This window comes from Bombyx mandarina, chromosome A1, assembly GCF_030267445.1.
Source record: "Bombyx mandarina strain Sakado chromosome A1, ASM3026744v2".
Lineage (NCBI taxonomy): Eukaryota > Metazoa > Arthropoda > Insecta > Lepidoptera > Bombycidae > Bombyx > Bombyx mandarina.
Genome location: NC_143234.1, coordinates 13,323,569 through 13,344,140, shown reverse-complemented (window position 1 = coordinate 13,344,140; position 20,572 = coordinate 13,323,569). Strand labels below are relative to the sequence as shown.

General features: G+C 39.9%; 1 protein-coding gene across 1 annotated transcript in view; it reads right to left on the bottom strand.

The window, feature by feature from the left end:
• Nucleotides 1–11,946: 11,946 nt before the first annotated feature.
• LOC114246256 (putative cytochrome P450 301a1, mitochondrial) overlaps nt 11,947–20,572 on the bottom strand; it is a 32,430-nt gene continuing 23,804 nt past the window's right edge. Inside the window, exons 3-8 of the mRNA XM_028178713.2 lie at nt 19,698–19,899; nt 17,436–17,598; nt 15,802–15,971; nt 15,445–15,523; nt 13,675–13,872; nt 11,947–12,798 (exon numbers count right to left, since the gene is read on the bottom strand). Of these exons, the coding sequence (XP_028034514.2) occupies nt 12,691–12,798; nt 13,675–13,872; nt 15,445–15,523; nt 15,802–15,971; nt 17,436–17,598; nt 19,698–19,899 (920 nt within the window). The 3' untranslated portion in view covers nt 11,947–12,690. The remainder of the gene's footprint in view (nt 12,799–13,674; nt 13,873–15,444; nt 15,524–15,801; nt 15,972–17,435; nt 17,599–19,697; nt 19,900–20,572) is intronic.

The window sequence follows — 20,572 nt, the reverse complement described above, 5'->3', positions numbered from 1 at the left end:
TAATACGTAGGTATAGTTCGTTAGGATTGTCAAGGCATTTCATTTTATTCTTTTCTATTACTAACTATTTCTATTCTTACTGGTGGTAAGACCTCTTGTAAGTCCGCACGGGTAGGTACCACCGCCCCGCCTATTTCTACCGTGAAGCAGTAATGCGTTTCGGTTCGAAGGGCAAGGCAGCCGTTGTAACTATACTTGAGACTTTAGAACTTGTATCTCAAGGTGGGTGGCGCATTTACGTTGTAGATTCCAGTAACACCAGGTGAGCTGTGAGCTCGTCCACCCATCTAAGCAATAACAAAAAAGTAATAATATTTTACAGCTATTTAGGAAAAAACCGACCAAAGTCACTCCTGACACAAGCCAATAAGTAAAAGCATAATATTATTCTATTGAAAAATGACGTCACTGTTCATTCTTAATTTTGACAGAAATAGATTGAAAATTCTGATTAAAGACGAGAGTCTTTAATTATTTATTTTAGTCATAAAACTTTACTGAGAAAACTACTTAAACAAAAACACTATTGGGATCCTAATGCTAACAATCATCATAAATTTGATATATTAAAGAGTGATACTGAAGTCCAGGCAATGAATTCACAACTAACAACACTTATAATGCTAGATTCTATTTGTCAAACTCAGAACAAATCAGCCGATTTAAATAAAACAAAAATATTATCAATTAGCCTAATCTTAATTTGATCAGTGAACATCATAGCAAAATGACACTTGACCCATGTCACCAGTGACTTCCCCGACGAAGGAGGAACATTGAAAAATAAAAAATCAAACCGTCAATCATCGACATTCCGATATCTATGGACTCCGCTAACCACGTAACAAAAGGTGAGCTGTGAGTTCGTTTCCCCGCCTAAGCAAAAAAAAACAACTATTTAAAAAAAAATTCAAGCACATAGCGTATGTATAGGTATTGTAATATTTTCTCACTGCTTCTACATAAGAAAGTAAGATTTCACTAGCTTGGCTTGAACACGGCTCGTCTGGGAAAATACTCGTATATGACAATGACAGTTGTAAAGGAAACTTAGGTCGTATGTCATTTGATACCTCGTGCATTCAACACAAGAGAAAGGCGTTCCGCTCTACGCTTTATTCGTGTACTAGCTTTTGCCCGCAACATCTTCCGCGTGGAATAGTTTACAAATAAAATGCTTTATTTTAGAACAAATTTGGTTAGCATAAAAAACGTTATAGTCAGCCAACCATAACATATAGACATATACTGTCGCGGACTTTTTTTAGATCATTTAAAGGAGAATAATTCTCTCATACATTATTTTAGCGAAACTTTTACCGTTTCTACAGCGCACGCAGCGGAAGCTCTCAAAAGGTAAAAATAACCCCGATTTTGAAAAATCCTTATCGGTGCTCCGCTTGTATTGGTCTTAGCGTGATGTTATATAGCCTTTTTCGATGAATGGGCTATCTAACACTGAGAGAATTTTTCAAACCGGATCAGTAGTTCCTGAGATTAGCGCGTTCAAACAAACAAACTCTTCAGCTTTATAATACTCGTATTAGTATATTCAACTTAGTCATATCACATATGTTCATAGTCAAAACAGTATATCTCTGGTACCGTATTAAAAAAAACACAGTCGAGAACATGTGTGGCCAACCACTCGATCGTGGCTATTAGTCCATTATTTTCAGCGCAACGATATTCCAATTCAGTGGAAGAACCGTAGCCCTAGAATATCTGAGTCCTTGAGTTCACTTATCAGTGCTCACTAAGCGGTAAGATCACTGGACCAGATACAAATCTTTAATCCCAAAAAAAACCTTGATAGCTTTCTTAAAGCTGTCCATACGTAATAATTAAAAGTGTTGTGGGCCTTTTGCAAAAATCTCTCAAACGTAAGCCGATGTTTTACCTAACAAATGAATATACTTCATTCAATATGAAATCGAACGAAATATGCTTCTAACTCTTTTGTCCGTAGTAGATCTTGTAGGTTGTATGATGCTAAGTTCTCTAATGCTGACATCTTTTGCTTGTCACTTGCAGCGTATAGAAAAGCTATTTTAAAATATTTATAAGGTGATTTAGTCCGATGAGTATTATAGTTTTATTGTGTAATTTATGTATAAAATAATAAGTGCGTATTGTGTTGCTTTTGTTTTTTTTTAACTTAAATTTCTAAATTTTTCTTTTCTGTTCACTTTTAATATGTGATTTTATTGTGGAAACATATTTGGTTATTGTTTTAGCTATTTTTTTAAATATTATATGTGTGTATTGTACTGTTTGTTTCCCAAATAAATAAATGTAGCTAATAAAATAAATACGAGTTATGTTCCGGATACCGCCCTGCTTCTCCTCTGCTATTTATGTTGCTCCAGTTTGAAGTACCAGACAACAGTTGTACGAACAGATGAGGGTTCTCGAGGTGGCTAGAACTATAATGAGGAAGGTGTTAACTGCGTTTTACGATTTAAAAAAAATTTTAGTCAACCAGCTGCTAACATTAGGAACAGTGATAGTTCAGGCTACAATGCTTCATCTTCATCATCATTCTGCTGCCCTTCTCCCAATCACCTAAGGTCTGCGCAACATGCTTTCTCCTTCCATACTCTTCTATCAAATACCATTTCTTCACTCACTCTCTTCTTATACATGTCGTCTTTCACGCAATCCATCTATTTTTTTCTTAGGTCTACCTCCTCCTCTAAAGGCTTCCACATTCATACCATCGTAAACGTCATTTCGTCTCATCACATGTCCATACCATCCCAAACTACCTACTAAGCTACCACGCTTCTAAAGTTCAAATATTTGGACTGCTACACCTTACACATTTTATAGCCGGAATCATATTCAGGCAGTGAGGTATTTCTATGTACCGATTTTAAGGATAGTTTTATACCCTAACTGTTTAGACTGTATGTCTTCAAGCAGCATTAACTTTGAGGTGAACGAGCGTGAAGTGAGCGTATGAACCTATGCGAAAATTTGAATAAAAATACCGTAACCTCTTTAATAGACTACGTTGATTTATTTTTGCGATGTTTGATGTTATTTGACAGGCTCAATTGCTCTTTACCAGAGCCTTTGTTTAATATTAAATACTATGCTATCTGAAGAATGTAATAGAACGGAATGAAATGAAGATGATTTATCTGAATTTCATCATGGGATAAAATTGGATGAATCGAATGAGAAGCGAAGAGATTTGGTAGAACCCAATAATTCACGTCCAGCGATTTGGGTGTCGGTAGCCCATACTATTTTCTACTTTCACAGATATTAAACAGTGAACGACCCACCATTATAACGCATTTGAACCTGAATAAAAACTAAATGAACATAATAGAAATGTTCACATAATTTATCTGTTCGCGTACCTGCCAACAAAAATGACGTATTTCTGTGATGAGGCCCCAAATGTTGCCACAAACTGTAACGGAGTGAAATTATTTCCGGCACCGATCTTAACTCGTTTAAAAACTCAAGAGCGCCTAGCTTAACGGTTTGTTTGATAGAAAGAAATATCTCGAAGGGCCCCGATGGTCTTATTCGTTTTGTTCTGCGACTTTCAAAAATCAAAATCACCGTTGGTTCTGTGAGAGTTCAATAATGTAAATATTTTAAGTACATGATGTTATTCGCTAAGCTAAACTAAATAACTAAATATTTAATAACAATCATGCCACGTTAACTGGTCCCGTGGTAAGTTCGTAAAGAACTTGTGTTACAGGTACCAGATAACGGAAATAAATGTAAGATTTTTATTATACACGTACATATATTTAATATACATCCATAACCCTGGAAAAGACATTTATATGTCGCATCCGGGTCAATAGTTCGGAATATCAACGATACACAAACGTCAAAGTGACGTGTACAGAGCCCTATAAATGCGGCCGTTCTATCTAGCGCTGATTCCCAGCCGATCGTCATCGCATCCGTCTATCTCCCCCCTGACAAACCCCTCCTGAGCAGTGACCTCGAGACACTGCTCGGTATGGGGGACGCGGTCATCCTGGCAGGCGATTTAAATTGCCACCACACTAGGTGGAACTGCCATCGCACGAATGTGAACGGTAGGCGTCTCGACGCGTTCATAGACGACCTCACATTCGAAATATTCAACCCCCCGACCCCCACGTGCTATCCGTACAACGCCGCGCGTCGTCCGAGCACAATAGATCTGGCACTGCTGAGGAACGTAACTCTGCGCTTACGCTCCATCGAGGCAATGTCAGAACTCGACTCAGACCACCGACCTGTTGTCATGCAGCTCGGTCGCCCACTCAACCGCGAACCAGATACGAGGACCATGGTGGATTGGAAGAAGCTGGGCACGTGCTTAGCTGACACCGCTCCACCAATCCTCCCTTGCGGCCCGGATTCAACTCCATCCCCCGAGGATACCGTCGAATCCATAAACATCTTCACTGATCACGTCTCGACGGCGATCATAAGATCCTCGAAACAAGTCGATGTGGAGGACTCCTTCCACCGCATCAGACTTTCCCCCGATCTTAGGGACCTCGTTAGAATCAGAAACGCGGCAATCCGGGCCTACGATCGATATCCCACGGATTCAAACCGGACTCGGATGCGTCGCTTACAGCGGGAGGTCAAATCCCGCTTAAGCGACGCCCGAAACGAAAACTGGGATAGTTATTTAGAAGAACTCGCGCCCACTCACCAAGCATACTGGCGACTAGCTAGGACCCTCAAGTCCGAAACTATCGTCACTATGCCGCCTCTCGTACGCCCCTCAGGCCAACCACCGGCTTACGATGACGATGACAAGGCAGAGTTGCTGGCCGATGCACTGCAAGAGCAGTGCACCACCAGCACTCAACACGCGGACCCCGAACACACCGAGTTCGTCGACAGGGAGGTCGAGCGCAGAGCTTCCCTGCCGCCCTCGGACGCGTTACCCCCCATTACCACTTCCGAGGTTAAAGAGGCGATCGATAGCCTACAACCACGGAAAGCTCCCGGCTCCGACGGCATCCGCAACCGCGCGCTAAAACTGTTACCAGCCCAACTGATAACGATGTTGGCCACGATATTAAATGCTGCTATGACGAACTGCATCTTTCCCGCGGCGTGGAAAGAAGCGGACGTTATCGGCATACACAAGCCGGGCAAACCGAATAACGAAACCGCGAGTTACCGCCCCATCAGTCTCCTCCCGGCGATAGGCAAATTATACGAACGGCTCCTTCGTAAACGCCTCTGGGATTTCGTATCCGCGAATAAAATTCTTATAGACGAGCAGTTTGGATTCCGCGCCAGACACTCGTGCGTCCATCAAGTGCACGGCCTCACGGAGCACATCTTACTAGGGCTGAACAGGCGGAAACCCATTCCGACAGGAGCCCTCTTCTTCGATATAGCGAAGGCGTTCGACAAAGTCTGGCACAACGGTTTGATATTCAAACTGTATAACATGGGAGTGCCAGACAGACTCGTGCTCATCATACGAGACTACTTGTCGAACCATTCGTTCCGATATCGAGTCGAGGGAACGCGTTCCCGGCCCCGTCACGTCACAGCCGGAGTCCCGCAAGGCTCCGCCCTCTCCCCGTTACTATTCAGTTTGTATATCAACGATATACCCCGGTCTCCGGAGACCCATCTGGCGCTCTTCGCCGATGACACCGCCATCTACTACTCGTGTAGGAAGAAGGCGTTGCTTCATCGACGACTTCAGACCGCAGCCACCACCATGGGACAGTGGTTCCGGAAGTGGCGCATCGACATTAACCCCACGAAAAGCACAGCGGTGCTCTTCAAAAGGGGTCGCCCTCCGAACACCACGCTGAGCATCCCTCTCCCGACTAGGCGCGTCAACACCCCCGCCCCCGCCGTTCGCCCAATCACGATGTTCGACCAGCCCATACCGTGGGCCCCGAAGGTCAAGTACTTAGGCGTCACCCTCGACAGTAGGATGACATTCCGCCCCCACATTAAGACGGTACGCGACCGTGCCGCCTTCATTCTAGGACGTCTCTACCCGATGATATGTAGGCGAAGTAAAATGTCCCTTAGAAATAAGGTGACACTCTACAAAACTTGCATACGCCCCGTCATGACCTATGCAAGTGTAGTGTTCGCTCACGCGGCCCGCATACACCTAAAAACATTTCAAATTATTCAATCCCGTTTTTGCAGGATAGCCGTCGGAGCCCCGTGGTTCGTCAGGAACGTCGACCTCCATGACGACCTGGACTTAGAGTCCATCAGTAAGTATCTGCAGTCGGCGTCCATGCGCCACTTCGATAAAGCGGCACGACACGAGAACCCTCTCATCGTGGCCGCCGGTAACTACATTCCCGATCCTGCGGACAGAATGGAAAGCAGTCGACGTCGCCCAAAACACGTCATCTCGGATCCGCCCGATCCACTAACGGTGCTTTTAGGTAATTCAAGCACCGGTCACCGTTCTCGTCGAACCCGTCGCTTGCGACGAAGGGCTCGACGAGTAAATTAACTCTCAGACACAGCCCACTGAGTTTCTCGCCGGATCTTCTCAGTGGGTCGCGTTTCCGATCCGGTGGTAGATTCTGCGAAGCACGACTCTTGCTAGGGTTCGTGTTAGCAACATCGTCAGGTTTGAGCCCCGTGAGCTCACCTACTAAAGTTAGGGTTACGCTGATATAGCCTCTCAAGGCTCTCAGCTTAGGTAGGAAAAAAAAAAAAAAAAAAAAGCGCTGATTCATTCGTGTCCGAGCCGTAGTACAGTACGGATCTCTCTGAACGTTGTTACGCTTCTCGTGAAATATACGCCACGCACAAAGTTCTCGTGAAGTTTTGTTTCGGAAGCCCAAACATGAGTCATCGTCGAGAACTTAATGACCGTGACGTCAGCAATGGTGACGTCACACTATGTAAAACATTCCTTCAGTGTTTCTCCTCCGACATATATTTATCATAAAAATATCTTCCCTTGGCGGAATTCGAATCCGCGACCCCCTTGTGTAGTGACCATGTCACTTACCACTACACCAGACGGCCGTTAAATTCGCTAAGCCTGTATTTCAAATTTCATTAAATCGAATTTGCATTAAAAATGTCTGTTATTTGTTAAATTAAGTAGGTAATTGTTGGATTTTCGGCGTGCACTGCGGTACCATAGGTCTGGTGTAGCCGGTGTGGTGGAGCTCGATGGGGCTTAGTCGGTAGTTGGTTTCGCGGGGTGAGCGCCTCACGCACATTTTTCAAGGCGTAGTCTCCTGTGAGGAAGTCGAAGAGGTGGAGGACCTTCGCCCTCCTCGTCTCCCTCTTCCTCTCGGGAGGTGCCGGAGTCCAACACACCGGGCGCTACTCCCCATGACCGGGTATTCGTAAATGGATTCCCAAGTTTTAAAAAAAAAGGTAATCGTTGGATACTGCATTTTTGTGCCTTTGGATGGTGGTTAAAACTTATTGTCAATGTGGGAAACATCATACGGAAAAGACACCAGCTTAAAGTATTTCGCATCAGAAGAGCCTAGTTTCAAATACTTCGCATCAAAAGACGCTAGTTTAAAGTATCTCGCATTAAACTACTTTAAATTTATCTAACAACAGAGCCAAGATCATAATTACAGGGAGTATTGAAATCATTTCCGAAAAAAAAAGACCGTCGCACCATTAATTACAAAAAGACGGCTTCTCTCACCCGGTACGCCACAGACGAGTCAGAGCTTTTCAGGGAACACTGAATCGCCATTTTCGCGGCAGAAAATATAATATGTTAGTCAAAAATCGTATGTTCTAAATCACAGTCAGCCTTTTTTCTTTTCCCTACCTATGCTGATACCCTTGAGAGGCTATTTCAGCTTCGCCCTAACATGTAGGTGAGCTCACGGAGCTCAAACCGGAGTGTTGCTAACACTGGCCCTAGCAAGAGCAGTGCTTCGCAGAATCTACCACCAGATCGGAAACGCAACCCACTGAGAAGATCCGGCGAGAAACTCAGTGGGCTGTGTCTGTAGGTTAATTCGCTCGTCGAGCCCTTCGTTGCAAGAAACGGGTTCGACGAGGACGGCGACCGGTGCTCGAAGTACCTAAAAGCACCGTTAGTGGATCGGGAGGATCCGAGATGACGTGTAAACGAACAGCAATTCATTTTTATATATATAGAAGAAGATAAAATATAAATGAAAGTACATACTTGTTGAACGTCAAAAAGAACTACCGCCAATTCACAAAAACTAGCCGCCGTCCTGAGAAGAACTGGCAAGGAACTCAGCGGGCATGTCTTTATTTTATTTTTTAAATATTCATTTTTACAAGAGTATCACGAACATAAGTCCCTTTATTTTTGTCGTTTAGGATTTGCAGCCGTTATATCAATGAGGCACTTGAAAGGCTGAAGTGGTGCTTGTGGTACTTAAAAGCACCGTCAATGGATCGGGAGGATCCGTAGTGACGTAGTCAGCCTACCACCTCAACAAAACAACTTACTGTATTCTTTAGAAATGAAAACACTCATTGTAACGAACGTAGATTTCGGAAACAAAAAACACGCTGTTGACTCAGTAGTACTACACTTTCTATTTCGTTTAGCGATTCGATGTCCATTCAAGCGTCCTCGCGTGACTCAGCAGTGTTAATTCAATGTTACGGTCGTAATGTCGTGTCAAATTCCTAATAACACAGCACACATGCCTCTCGGTTGTGACCGTCATTGGTAACTAAATATATACCTCAATATTTTGAACCGTATTTTTGTTTACCGCTATCGAAGTTTATGCTCACGCAGTGCTCCCAAGCAAAGCAAAGCTGCTATCGCCTAAAACATGTCTTGTCGGATTCCCCGGATCCACTCTCGGTGCTTTCAGGCTCTTCAAGGACCTGTCACCGTACTATTTCGATGACCGAACTAACCCACAGACCCAACCCACTAAGTTTCTCGCCGGATTTTCTCAGTGGGTCGCAATTCCGATTCAGTAGTAGATTCAACGAAGCACTGCTCTTGCTAGGGCTAGTGTTAGCAAGCTCTCTCAGATTCAACCCGTGAGCTCTCTTACCCGTAGGTAGGGAAAGCCTCCACCGCAGCACCGGCATAATCTTCGATCAATGGCATAATAGAATTTCTTAAAATGAGAGCCAAGGGCATCTTATCATTTAGACTAGTGACTCTGTGACAGTGACCTTTTTTACTCAGTTACGCCTAGGAACGCTCGCATACCCTTTACAAATTCGACCCATTACGAATACAATTTTCCGACTCCGGAAAAAGTCTGCTTGGTTCGAATTCTGTGTCATTTAAGACGGCGTGTTCGTTATCCGAGAATGATTTTAATCCAATCGACTCTTATTTACCTCGCCTACGGCCCTAAGCGTGTAGGCGAAACTCAATTACCTCATTCCGCAAAGAGAAGACCTCATTCCGCGAAACATAATAGTTTAATAGGCTCTATAAAATACTATTTGTCCCGGACATTGGCCACGAATCAGTTTTATGCTTAGACAAATATTAATTTAGCGAGTAATGTTGAATGTGTACGGTAAAGAATTTTATTTCAGTATACCGAGATTTTTATGATAATAACACGGTTGAATTAATATCTCAACAATGATAATAATAATGGCGGGCTCAATTCATGAAATTTGTTTTTTTTTATTGCTTAGATGGGTGAACGAGCTCACAGCCCACCTGGTGTTAAATGGTTACTGGAGCCCATAGACATTTACAACGTAAATGCGCCACCCATCTTGAGATATAAGTTCTAAGGTCTCAAGTATAGTTACAACGGCTATTCAAGCCGAAACGCATTACTGCTTCACTGCAAAAACAGGCAAGGTTTTTTTTTTTATTGCTTAGATGGGTGGACGAGCTCACAGCCCACCTGGTGTTAAGTGGTTACTGGAGCCCATAGACATCTACAATATAAATGCGCCACCCACCTTGAGATATAAGTTCTAAGGTCTCAGTATAGTTACAATGGCTGCCCCACCCTTCAAACCGAAACGCATTACTGCTTCACGGCAGAAATAGGCGGGGTGGTGGTACCTACCCGTGCGGACTCACAAGAGGTCCTACCACCAGTGAAAAGGTAGTGGTACCCACCTGTGCGGACTCACTAGGCGTCCTACCACCAGTAATAAATGTGTGGATGTGTTGTACTATTAGTTTCCAAAATAATGAAATAAATAAATGTGTACTATTTAAATTGCTTGAAAAATTGCGAATTATACACGAGAGATTTTTTTTGTGTGTCTCAACACCGAACGAATGTTTCCACTGCTGTTCTAATTGCATTTCAGCTTAAATTAATTTTAAATTTTAATAACAATTATAAATTTTGCACTAGGGGTGACTCATAATTATATTATATTAAAAAAAGCTAATTAAATTTATTTAATTCCAGAAAATGGAAAAATCGATTATTATCTTAAATTTTAATGTCCAAGGAAATAAATTGATTAAATCATTTTGATTATTAATTTTTACCAAAAGTGCCAAAGTGAAGTCCATGGGTAACCACTCACCATCAGGTGGGCCGTATGCTCGTCTGCCTAAAAGGGCAATAAAAAAAAAAATTATAATTTTAATTACACGATTCTCTATCTTTTATGTTGAACTAAACTAAGTCACTACAAATAATCTATACTGTGTATTTATATTTGACATTCTTCAACTCGCTGCTAAGCAGTCGCGCCTACAAACTAAATATTAACTAATTTCCTCTTAGACATAATTTGAGTTGTGTAAGAACGATATTTACCGTGCAAACATCCCGCGCAAGGTACATCGAACAAAAAGTTATCGCCGTTTTAACATTTTCAATGTAATTAGCGTTATTGTCTATATATTAATACGTGAAGCAAAAACTTTGTATCCCTTTTTACGAAAATTGCGCGGACGGAGGAGTATGAAATTTTCCACACTTATAGAGAATATAGAGATGAAGTGCACAACGCTAATATTTTTTTTTAAATAATGCATAAAAGATACATTAAATCAATAAAGAAAACATTACACACACTACATACCATGTATTTGATGCACACACGCATGCATACTATTTATTGTCAAACTTTTGTTCTTGACGTCTGTGGTCAAATTGAGAATAGATTAAATATTGTTTGTCTTTATTAATATTTTTATAGTGGCGAAATTTGTTATTATAGAAGTATAAAGTACAATCATAATAGTGTACAAACTTACAATTCCAATTAATTATAGTCGAATTTCGACTACTGCGGGACCTCTAGTTCTATTAAAAATGTTTATTTAATACGCTATTTCGTTCACTCTGTTCGTCCAGTACTTGACGTATCTCCGTTTCCGGGTTCTAATATAGGTCGGAGTCTATATTAGGTTTCGTATTCGGTATCTGAGTTTTTTTGTTGCAGTATTAAATGAGGATGAAAGGCGATTGCATGCAGCAGAGATGCGAATGTTGCGATGGATGTGTGGAGTAACGAGAATGGATAGAATACGGAATGAATATATTAGAGGAAGTCTGAAAGTGGCACCTGTGACAGAGAAGCTGAGAAGTGCGCGTTTGGGATGATATGGACATGTGATGAGACGAAATGAAAATGAGGTTGGTAAGAAAAAGTTTACTATGAATGTGGAAGGATATAGAGGGAGAGGTAGACCTAAGAAGAAATGGATGGATTGCGTGAAAGACGATATGGGTAAGAGGGGAGTGAGCGAAGAAATGGTATATATTAGAAGAGTATGGAAAGAGAAAACATGTTGCGCCGACCCCAGGTAACTGGAAGAAGGGCAGGATAATGATGATGATGAATAAATGAGAATACCGGTGATGCCCATTGTCATCACAACGTGTTTTCCGCCACATATCTTGAGACACAAGGTCAAATTTTCAATTGGACTATACATATAATGAATTTCCCTTCGATTGGGAATGGAAACACTTTCTTAAGGTCTCTTTCGATGTTTGATGACGATAGTAATAAAATAAAAAAAACTAAATTATAAAAAAAAAACAATCATAAAATTCATAAGGAGTCATTTTTATTAACGAACAATTTTATTACAGATTTCTATTTTATTATTCATGCCGTTACAATAGATCCATTGTCACTTAAGTATATTTAACAAAAACGTATTTGAACAATTGAGAGCACATTAAAATATTCTTAAACATAAATGTTAACGAATTATTTACTCGACATTAACTTTAAAAAAGCCGAACTCCAAATGTACACCGATTTTTTGGTTACGGACTCTAAAAAGAAACGGTCTACGAAATCGGGCCGATACAATGCCACATAATAGTAAGCTTTATTGCGATTTAAATAAACATCATTTCCGTGTAACGTGCAACTAAATTATAAAATTTAATGTCTATGTTTAGTGCGAGTTTTTTAACGTTCTCGATAGCGTAAAAGTTATTTACCAATTTTGTATGCAGTTGGAACAGCGCCCCTAGCGGCAAACGTAGGCAAACGATCATTCCATACAAATATGAGCTAACTTTTACGCTATCGAGAAAGCCCACTGAGTTTCTCGCCGGATCTTCTCAGTGGGTCGCGTTTCCGATCCGGTGGTAGATTCTACGAAGCACGGCCCTTGCTAGGGTTCGTGTTAGCAACGTCATCAGGTTTGAGCCCCGTGAGCTCACCTACTAGTTAAGGCGACGCTGATATAGCCTCTCAAGGCATCAGCTTAGGTAGGAAAAAAAAGCCCTATAGAGAACGTTAAAAAACTCGCACTAAGCACACTGATAGAAGTGATCATCGTTCAATCATGCGCAGACGCAGAGGTCCGTCCGGCGCGTACATGAACGTAACGGCGTAGTCCAGAGGCTCGTGGTGGTATTCCAGCCGGTAACGGCTCAGCAACTAAAGAGTAAAATTTAAAAGAAAACGGTAAATTGGATCGTCTAAATCTACGTGACGTAACTACTATCTTATACCTTTAAACGAGCAATTGTTGTATATTAATATATATATATATATAATCTGAATCTCGGAAACGGCTTCAACGATTTTCATAAAATTTACTATACAGGGGATTTCGGGGGCGATAAATCGATCTAGCAACGATTTATTTTCAGAAAATGTTGTTTTATTCGTGTTTTCAATGATTAACTCTTCCCGACGTCTATTGGCGAATAATAATACTATTTTTCTTAATTGAGGGCAACTAACCGCTTTAAAGACACAACATGATGGCGTTATCAAAAAAAAACCGAGCAAAGCTCGGTCATTGTCTAGTATATAACTAACAGATGTACTAGTAATTTGTATTTAATAGAAAAGCGATGAGTATTCTAGATAAAACTGTATAATTGTGATATTTTTTGTGAATCAAACGTTTAAGCCAAGCTAACGATAAGTTAATTTCATAAAAAACGTTGATTCAATAATCGCTTAGACACAACATCAAACGTTGGTAAACAAATACGTGTAATAAAAATCAAACCCGCAAAATTATAGTTTGCGTAATTACTGGTGGTAGGACCTCTTGTGAGTCCGCAGGTACCACCACCCCGCCTATTTCTGCCGTGAAGCAGTAATGCGTTTCGGTTTGAAGGGCGGGGTAGCCGTTGTATCTATACTTGAGACCTTAGAACTTACGAGTATATCTCAAGGTGGGTGGCGCATTTACGTTGAGGATGTCTATGGGCCCAAATAACCACTTAACACCAGATGAGCTGTGAGCTCGTCCACCCATCAAAGAAAATTTAAAGAGCGTCTTAAGTAAGGTAATTTTACCTTAGCCAACAACACTTGGATCTCAAGGTCAGCGAATCTCCGTCCCAGACATATCCTGGCGCCAAACCCATACGGCAGGGAGGCGAACGGATGCAGCTTCCCGCCGCCCTCCAGCCACCTCTCAGGCTTGAACTCCAGAGGATCGGAGACGAACTGCTCCATATTTCCGGTCACGATCGTCGGGAACACCACTTGAACCTACAAGACTCGATCTTATTATCAACATGTTGTGTAACTTTTGCCTTAAATTTTATTAGCATTTCTTTGCTTATAGGGGCCCGCTCTGGCTCCGCTCGGGTCTTTAACAAAAAATTCAACGATATTTGACGTTGTTTTATTTGTTTTTTAAATAAAAGAACACTTATTGCGGCATAACTATAATAGTTAGACATATGCTGTCGCGACACTTTTTGTAAATATATAATGTGTTCTACAAAGTCGTAGTACATTATTTTATTCTATCATCATTAGTTTTCGTAGGGCACGCGTTGTAAAGAATAAAAATATTCTTTTAGGTAATTATAACTATAATTTAGGTAATTTTTTTTCACCGTGGGTTACATTATTGGAGTTTTAGTAAGGAACACTAATTTTAACAGTGAAAGATTTTTTTCAAATCGGTTCAGTACTTTCGGAGCTTATTCAATACAAACAAACAAATAAATCTTTCCTTTTTATAATATTAGTATAGATGTGAATGTTTCAGTGGGTCGCGATTCCGATCCGGTGGTAGATTTAGCGAAGCACTGCTCTTTCTAAAGCTAGTGTTAGTAAGCTCTCTCAAATTAAGCCCGTGAGCTCACCTACTCGTCTGCGAGAAGCTGGCATATCCCCTTAGGCTACCGGATAATAGGAAAGTATTGTAACAAAAAGTACAAAAAAAATAGATGATTAAATTTTTTCTAAGCCTTCTGATGAAATTATTTTATGTGCGTTCAAGTGGATTCGATTATGGCTTAGAATCACAATTCGGTATTTTAATATAACTAGTATATATATTTGTTCATTTTGAATCAACACAGTTCAGATTGTTAAAGCTCATTCAAAAAAGATTAAAATTTTCGACTTTAATATGTCTATACAATATCTGACGGGCTAGTTGAATCTAAGGCACAATTTATTTAGATATTCAGTGTCAAAACAGATTTATCGCTTACATAATTTACATTTACTAACAACTATTACTAAAAATAAAATAATAAATAATGAGATTGATTCTAGCTATCTTCTTTCCAAAATTTCATTTAAATGTAGTCGTATTTCCGCGCGTTCTAAACAGACCTTCCACATGTCCACGGCTCGAACGAAATATGCTTCTAATTCTTTTGTCCGTAGATTTTGTAGGTTGTATGATGGTAAGTTCTCTAATGCTGACATCTTTTGCTTGTCACTTGTAGCATATAGAAAAGCTATTTTAAAATATTTATAAGGTGATTTAGCCCGATGAGTATTATAGTTTTATAGTGTAAGTTGATGTATAAAATAATATGTGCGTATTGTGTTGCTTTTGTTTTTTTGTAATTTAAATTTCTAAATTTCTCTTCTTGTTCACTTCCTACTTATATGTGATTTTGATTGTGGAAACATATTTGGTTATTGTTTTAGGTATATTTTTTTAAAATATTATATGTTTATATTGTACTGTTTGTTTCCCAAATAAATAAATAAATAAAATAATAAACTTAAAGAATGATCTCAGAGGGTACATTAAAAAATTAATTTTAATTTGCGTAATGTGAGCCGATCGCTCGATGTAGTGCTTGTACTTACACCTTTTGGAATGTGATAACCACATATGACGTCATCGTCTTGCAGAGTACGACCGTTGCCGATGACCGTTGAATACATTCTGAAACAAAAACAACGAACATCAAAAATGAGGCTCACAACATGCCCTACCATTTTTTATTACCCTTCTAGACAGACGAGAGCATACGACCCACTTGATGGTGAGTGATTACCGTCGCCCATGGACTTCAGCAATACCAAGGAGAGAGCCAAACCGCTGCCTACCGTTATGTACTCTCCAAGCCTCGTTTGAAGAAGGACATTTACCACCAGTGATTACGCATGCTACAACTGCCTACGACCGCGACCGAAGACGACTTATCTCCTCAACAAACTTACCTAAAAACTTCTCTGACGAAAGCCTTCGTGTAATGCAGCTTGTCCAAGTCCGAGTAGGTCAGAGGCTTGCTCGGATCCGGGAGGACCCTTCTGATCTCCTCCGCCATCTTATCCTGTTGCTCCAATCTTGTTGCTGCTTGGTACAGGATCGAGCAAACCGCCATCGAAATCTATAATTGTTTTTATTGCTTAGATGGGTGGACGAGCTCACAGTCCACCTGGTGTTAAGTGGTTACTGGAGCCCATAGACATCTACAACGTAGACGCGCCACCCACCTTGAGATACAAGTTATAAAGTCTCAGTATAGTTACAACGGCTACTCCACCCTTCAAACCGAAACGCATTACTGCTTCACGGCAGAAATAGGCAGGGCGGTGGTACCTATCCGCGCGGATTCACAAGCGGTCCTACCACCAGTAATTACGCAAATTATAATTTTGCGGGTTTGATTTTTATTACACGATGTTATTCCTTCACCGTGGAGGTCAATCGTGAACATTTGTTGAGTACGTATTTCATTAGAAAAATTGGTACCCGCCTGCGAGATTCGAACACCGTTGCATCGCTTCAACACGAATGCACCGGGCGTCTTATCCTTTAGGCCACGACGGCTTCATAAGGCCATAAGGTCAATACTCATAAAAGAGTAAGATGGTTTGAACTCCGTGAGTTCACCTACACGTCAAGGAGAAGCTGAAATAGCCTCTCAAGGATATCAGCATAGGTATGAAAGAAAATTAGATTCGAAAACCGATGGTTGATTGTTTTCTTAACAATTTCGTCGACTATTTTAGTTTAATCTGGTGTGTTTCTGTTATTTTTTGGGTGTCAAAGTAAAAACAATCTTGATTGGGATACAATTCTAAAGGAGTTCACGTTTTTTATTATTATTTAATTCGTGATTAATAAAAAAACTATAAGTAATACGAAAGTTTCAATCACAAAATGAGGTGATTTTGATTATCTTCTAAGTCTAAGCCTAGCAGCTCGTGGAAATACATGAAAATAATACATTTTCTTTTATTTATTTATTATCAATAATAGTATCGTGTTATTTATTGGATAGTCTAAAAAAATATTATTAATGAATTACGAAAAAACCACTAAATTATTATAGATAAATCGAAAAACAATTAAAATTACTTTTACGGTATTTTACGAGTCATAGACATAATTAAAACGATTTTTACGCTTTAATCTTAATTACTTCTTAAGTTTAACAATTTTAATTATAGCTAATTTTACGGTTTAATCTAGGATTTATTATTTTAATTTCATTATTACGGATGTATCAAACAATTTTTATGATCACGGAAGACTAAAGTGTTAAACCTCTATATTTTAATATTGTGCAATCATCACCAAGAATTACCCACAGACACAGCCCACTGAGGTTCTCGTCGGATCTTCTCAGTGGGTCGCGTTTTCGATCCGGCGGTAAATTCTGCGAAGCATGGCTCTTTCTAGAGTTCATGTTAGCAACAACGTCAGGTTTGAGCCCCGGGAGCTCACCTACCAGTTCAGTGAATCTAGAATAACCCCTCGAGGTTACTAGAACAGTAGGAAAAAAAGAAAAAGAAAAAATATAATAAGGTAGCCTCTACTCACAAACAATAAAACTCTGGGTACTCACCGTATCAATCCCAACAAGGATCAAGTCTAACGCCATTATGGTGGCTATCTTTGGATCGCCTTCGCTCCTCAGAACCCGTTCGAGCAGCGAGAGATCGTTCTCTGACGTCACTTTCTTCGTCTTCAGCCTTTCAAGTGCCTCATTGATATAACGGCTGCAAATCCTAAGCGACAAAAATAAAGGGACATATGTTCCTAACACTCTTGTAAAAATGAATATTAAAAAAAAAAAAAAAAAAACTCATATTTAAAAAAAGTTTTTGTGAATTGAGTTCTTTTTGACGTTCAACAAGTATGTATGTTGAATAAAAAAATTTGACTTGACTTGACTTTATTTGACTACAATATACAGGATGTTTGTTAAGCCACAAGATCCTAACCAAGTCGTGTTACGTATACAAGTGAGACGTGAGATTGAAGCTTTGGTTTTTTTATGGAAGGGAATACTGTGTGCTTAATGCGAGTTTTTTAACGTTCTCGATAGCGTAAAAGTTGACTCAAATTTGTATGCAGTTGGAATGTTTGCCTACGTTTACCGCTAGGGGCACTGTTTACCGTTACTGTAACTTTTACGCTATCGAGAACGTTAAAAAACTCGCACTAAGCATACTGTTCCTGTTTGAAAAGACGGCCGCTATCTGATACAATGCCCCTAGCGGCAAACGTAGGCAAACGTTCCAATTCCATACAAATTTAAGTTAACTTTTACGCTATCGAGAACGTTAAAAAACTCGCACTAAACATACTGTTCCTGTTTGAAAAGACGGCCGTTATCTGATACAACGCCCCTAGCGGCAAAAGTAGGCAAACGTTCCAATTCCATACAAATTTAAGTTAACTTTTACGCTATCGAGAACGTTAAAAAACTCGCTCTAAACATACTGTTCCTGTTTGAAAAGACGGCCGTTATCTGATACAATGCCCCTAGCGGCAAACTTAGGCAAACGTTCCAATTCCATACAAATTTAAGTTAACTTTTACGCTATCGAGAACGTTAAAAAACTCGCTCTAAACATACTGTTCCTGTTTGAAAAGACGGCCGTTATCTGATACAATGCCCCTAGCGGCAAACTTAGGCAAACGTTCCAATTCCATACAAATTAAAGTTAACTTTTACGCTATCGAGAACGTTAAAAAACTCGCTCTAAACATACTGTTCCTGTTTGAAAAGACGGCCGTTATCTGATACAATGCCCCTAGCGGCAAACTTAGGCAAACGTTCCAATTCCATACAAATTAAAGTTAACTTTTACGCTATCGAGAACGTTAAAAAACTCGCTCTAAACATACTGTTCCTGTTTGAAAAGACGGCCGTTATCTGATACAATGCCCCTAGCGGCAAACTTAGGCAAACGTTCCAATTCCATACAAATTAAAGTTAACTTTTACGCTATCGAGAACGTTAAAAAACTCGCTCTAAACATACTGTTCCTGTTTGAAAAGACGGCCGTTATCTGATACAATGCCCCTAGCGGCAAACTTAGGCAAACGTTCCAATTCCATACAAATTAAAGTTAACTTTTACGCTATCGAGAACGTTAAAAAACTCGCTCTAAACATACTGTTCCTGTTTGAAAAGACGGCCGTTATCTGATACAATGCCCCTAGCGGCAAACTTAGGCAAACGTTCCAATTCCATACAAATTAAAGTTAACTTTTACGCTATCGAGAACGTTAAAAAACTCGCTCTAAACATACTGTTCCTGTTTGAAAAGACGGCCGTTATCTGATACAATGCCCCTAGCGGCAAACTTAGGCAAACGTTCCAATTCCATACAAATTTAAGTTAACTTTTACGCTATCTAGAACGTTAAAAAACTCGCAATAAACACACTGGTGGATCTTTCCAGTTTCGCCACGATGTGATGATACTATTTAGGCCGATACCACACAGTCAAAAAAATCTCAATCCAATAAAAAAAAAATCTTCAAGGAGAAAAATACTTTTATTTTTATTTTTTATTGCTTAGATGAGTGGACGAGCTCACAGCACACCTGGTGTTAAGTGGTTACTGGAGCCCATAGACATCTACAACGTAAATGCGCCACCCACCTTGAGATATAAGTTCTAAGATCTCCGTATAGTTACAACGGCTGCCCCACCCTTCAAACCGAAACGCATTACTGCTTCACGGCAGAAATAGGCAGGGCGGTGGTATCTACCCGCGCGGACTCACAAGAGGTCCTACCACCAGTAAAAAAGCCAGTAAAAAAGTACTTTTAAGCCAGGCTCATAATAATATGTATGACTAGGATTACTCACTCAACAAAGAAATTCATGTTATTCACGTATTTACTCCAAAGCGGTGTCGGTATGTATCTCCAATAAGGCGCCTTTAGTTCTAAAACTGCAACGTTTCGTAAAGCAAACTTTGCGGCATCGATGATGCGTTGCGGTTCTGAATTGCTATTCAACTGTGGCGACAGACAACCCAGCCGGACGTCCAAGGCGACGCGGCCGATACCTGTAATCATTCATAGATGGCGTTAGTGGACTTTGAAAAGTAATCAATAATAGATGGCGTTAGTGGACTTTGAAAAGTTATCTATGATCTAAAATACTTTTTTAATACATACGCTTTTATTAGCTTCAGACGTATGTGTGTTTGTAACGGAATCTTTGAACATGATTTTGGCCCACTTCAAAACGTCGGATTAACTCGAAATTTGGTAGGTATACTTACTTATAAAGGACCGATGACAAATCCAATTTTAAAAAAAATGAAAGAAAAATATTTAAAAAATTTAAATTTAACGAAATAATGAAAAATAAATAATAGTTTAAAAAAGTAACAAAATACGCTTTTATAGAAAATCCAACTAAGAGTACAAAATAAATTTTATACATTTCAACTAAAAATAGTGTAAGAAAAAATTATTTTATTGTAAAAAAAGCGTGGGTTGCATGTTATCATAAGTTATAAATATTTTATGAACGGATATGAGTAGAAGGGTTATTTTGACAATATCCTGAAAAGCTCCCCACGCTTTTTTACAATAAAATCATTTCTTCTTACACTATTTTTAATTCAAATTTATTAAAATTTATTTTCTATTTTGTAGTTGGATTTTCTATAAAAGCGTATTTTGTTAGTTTTTTAAACTATTATTTATTTTCCTACCTATTCGCTGTTAGCA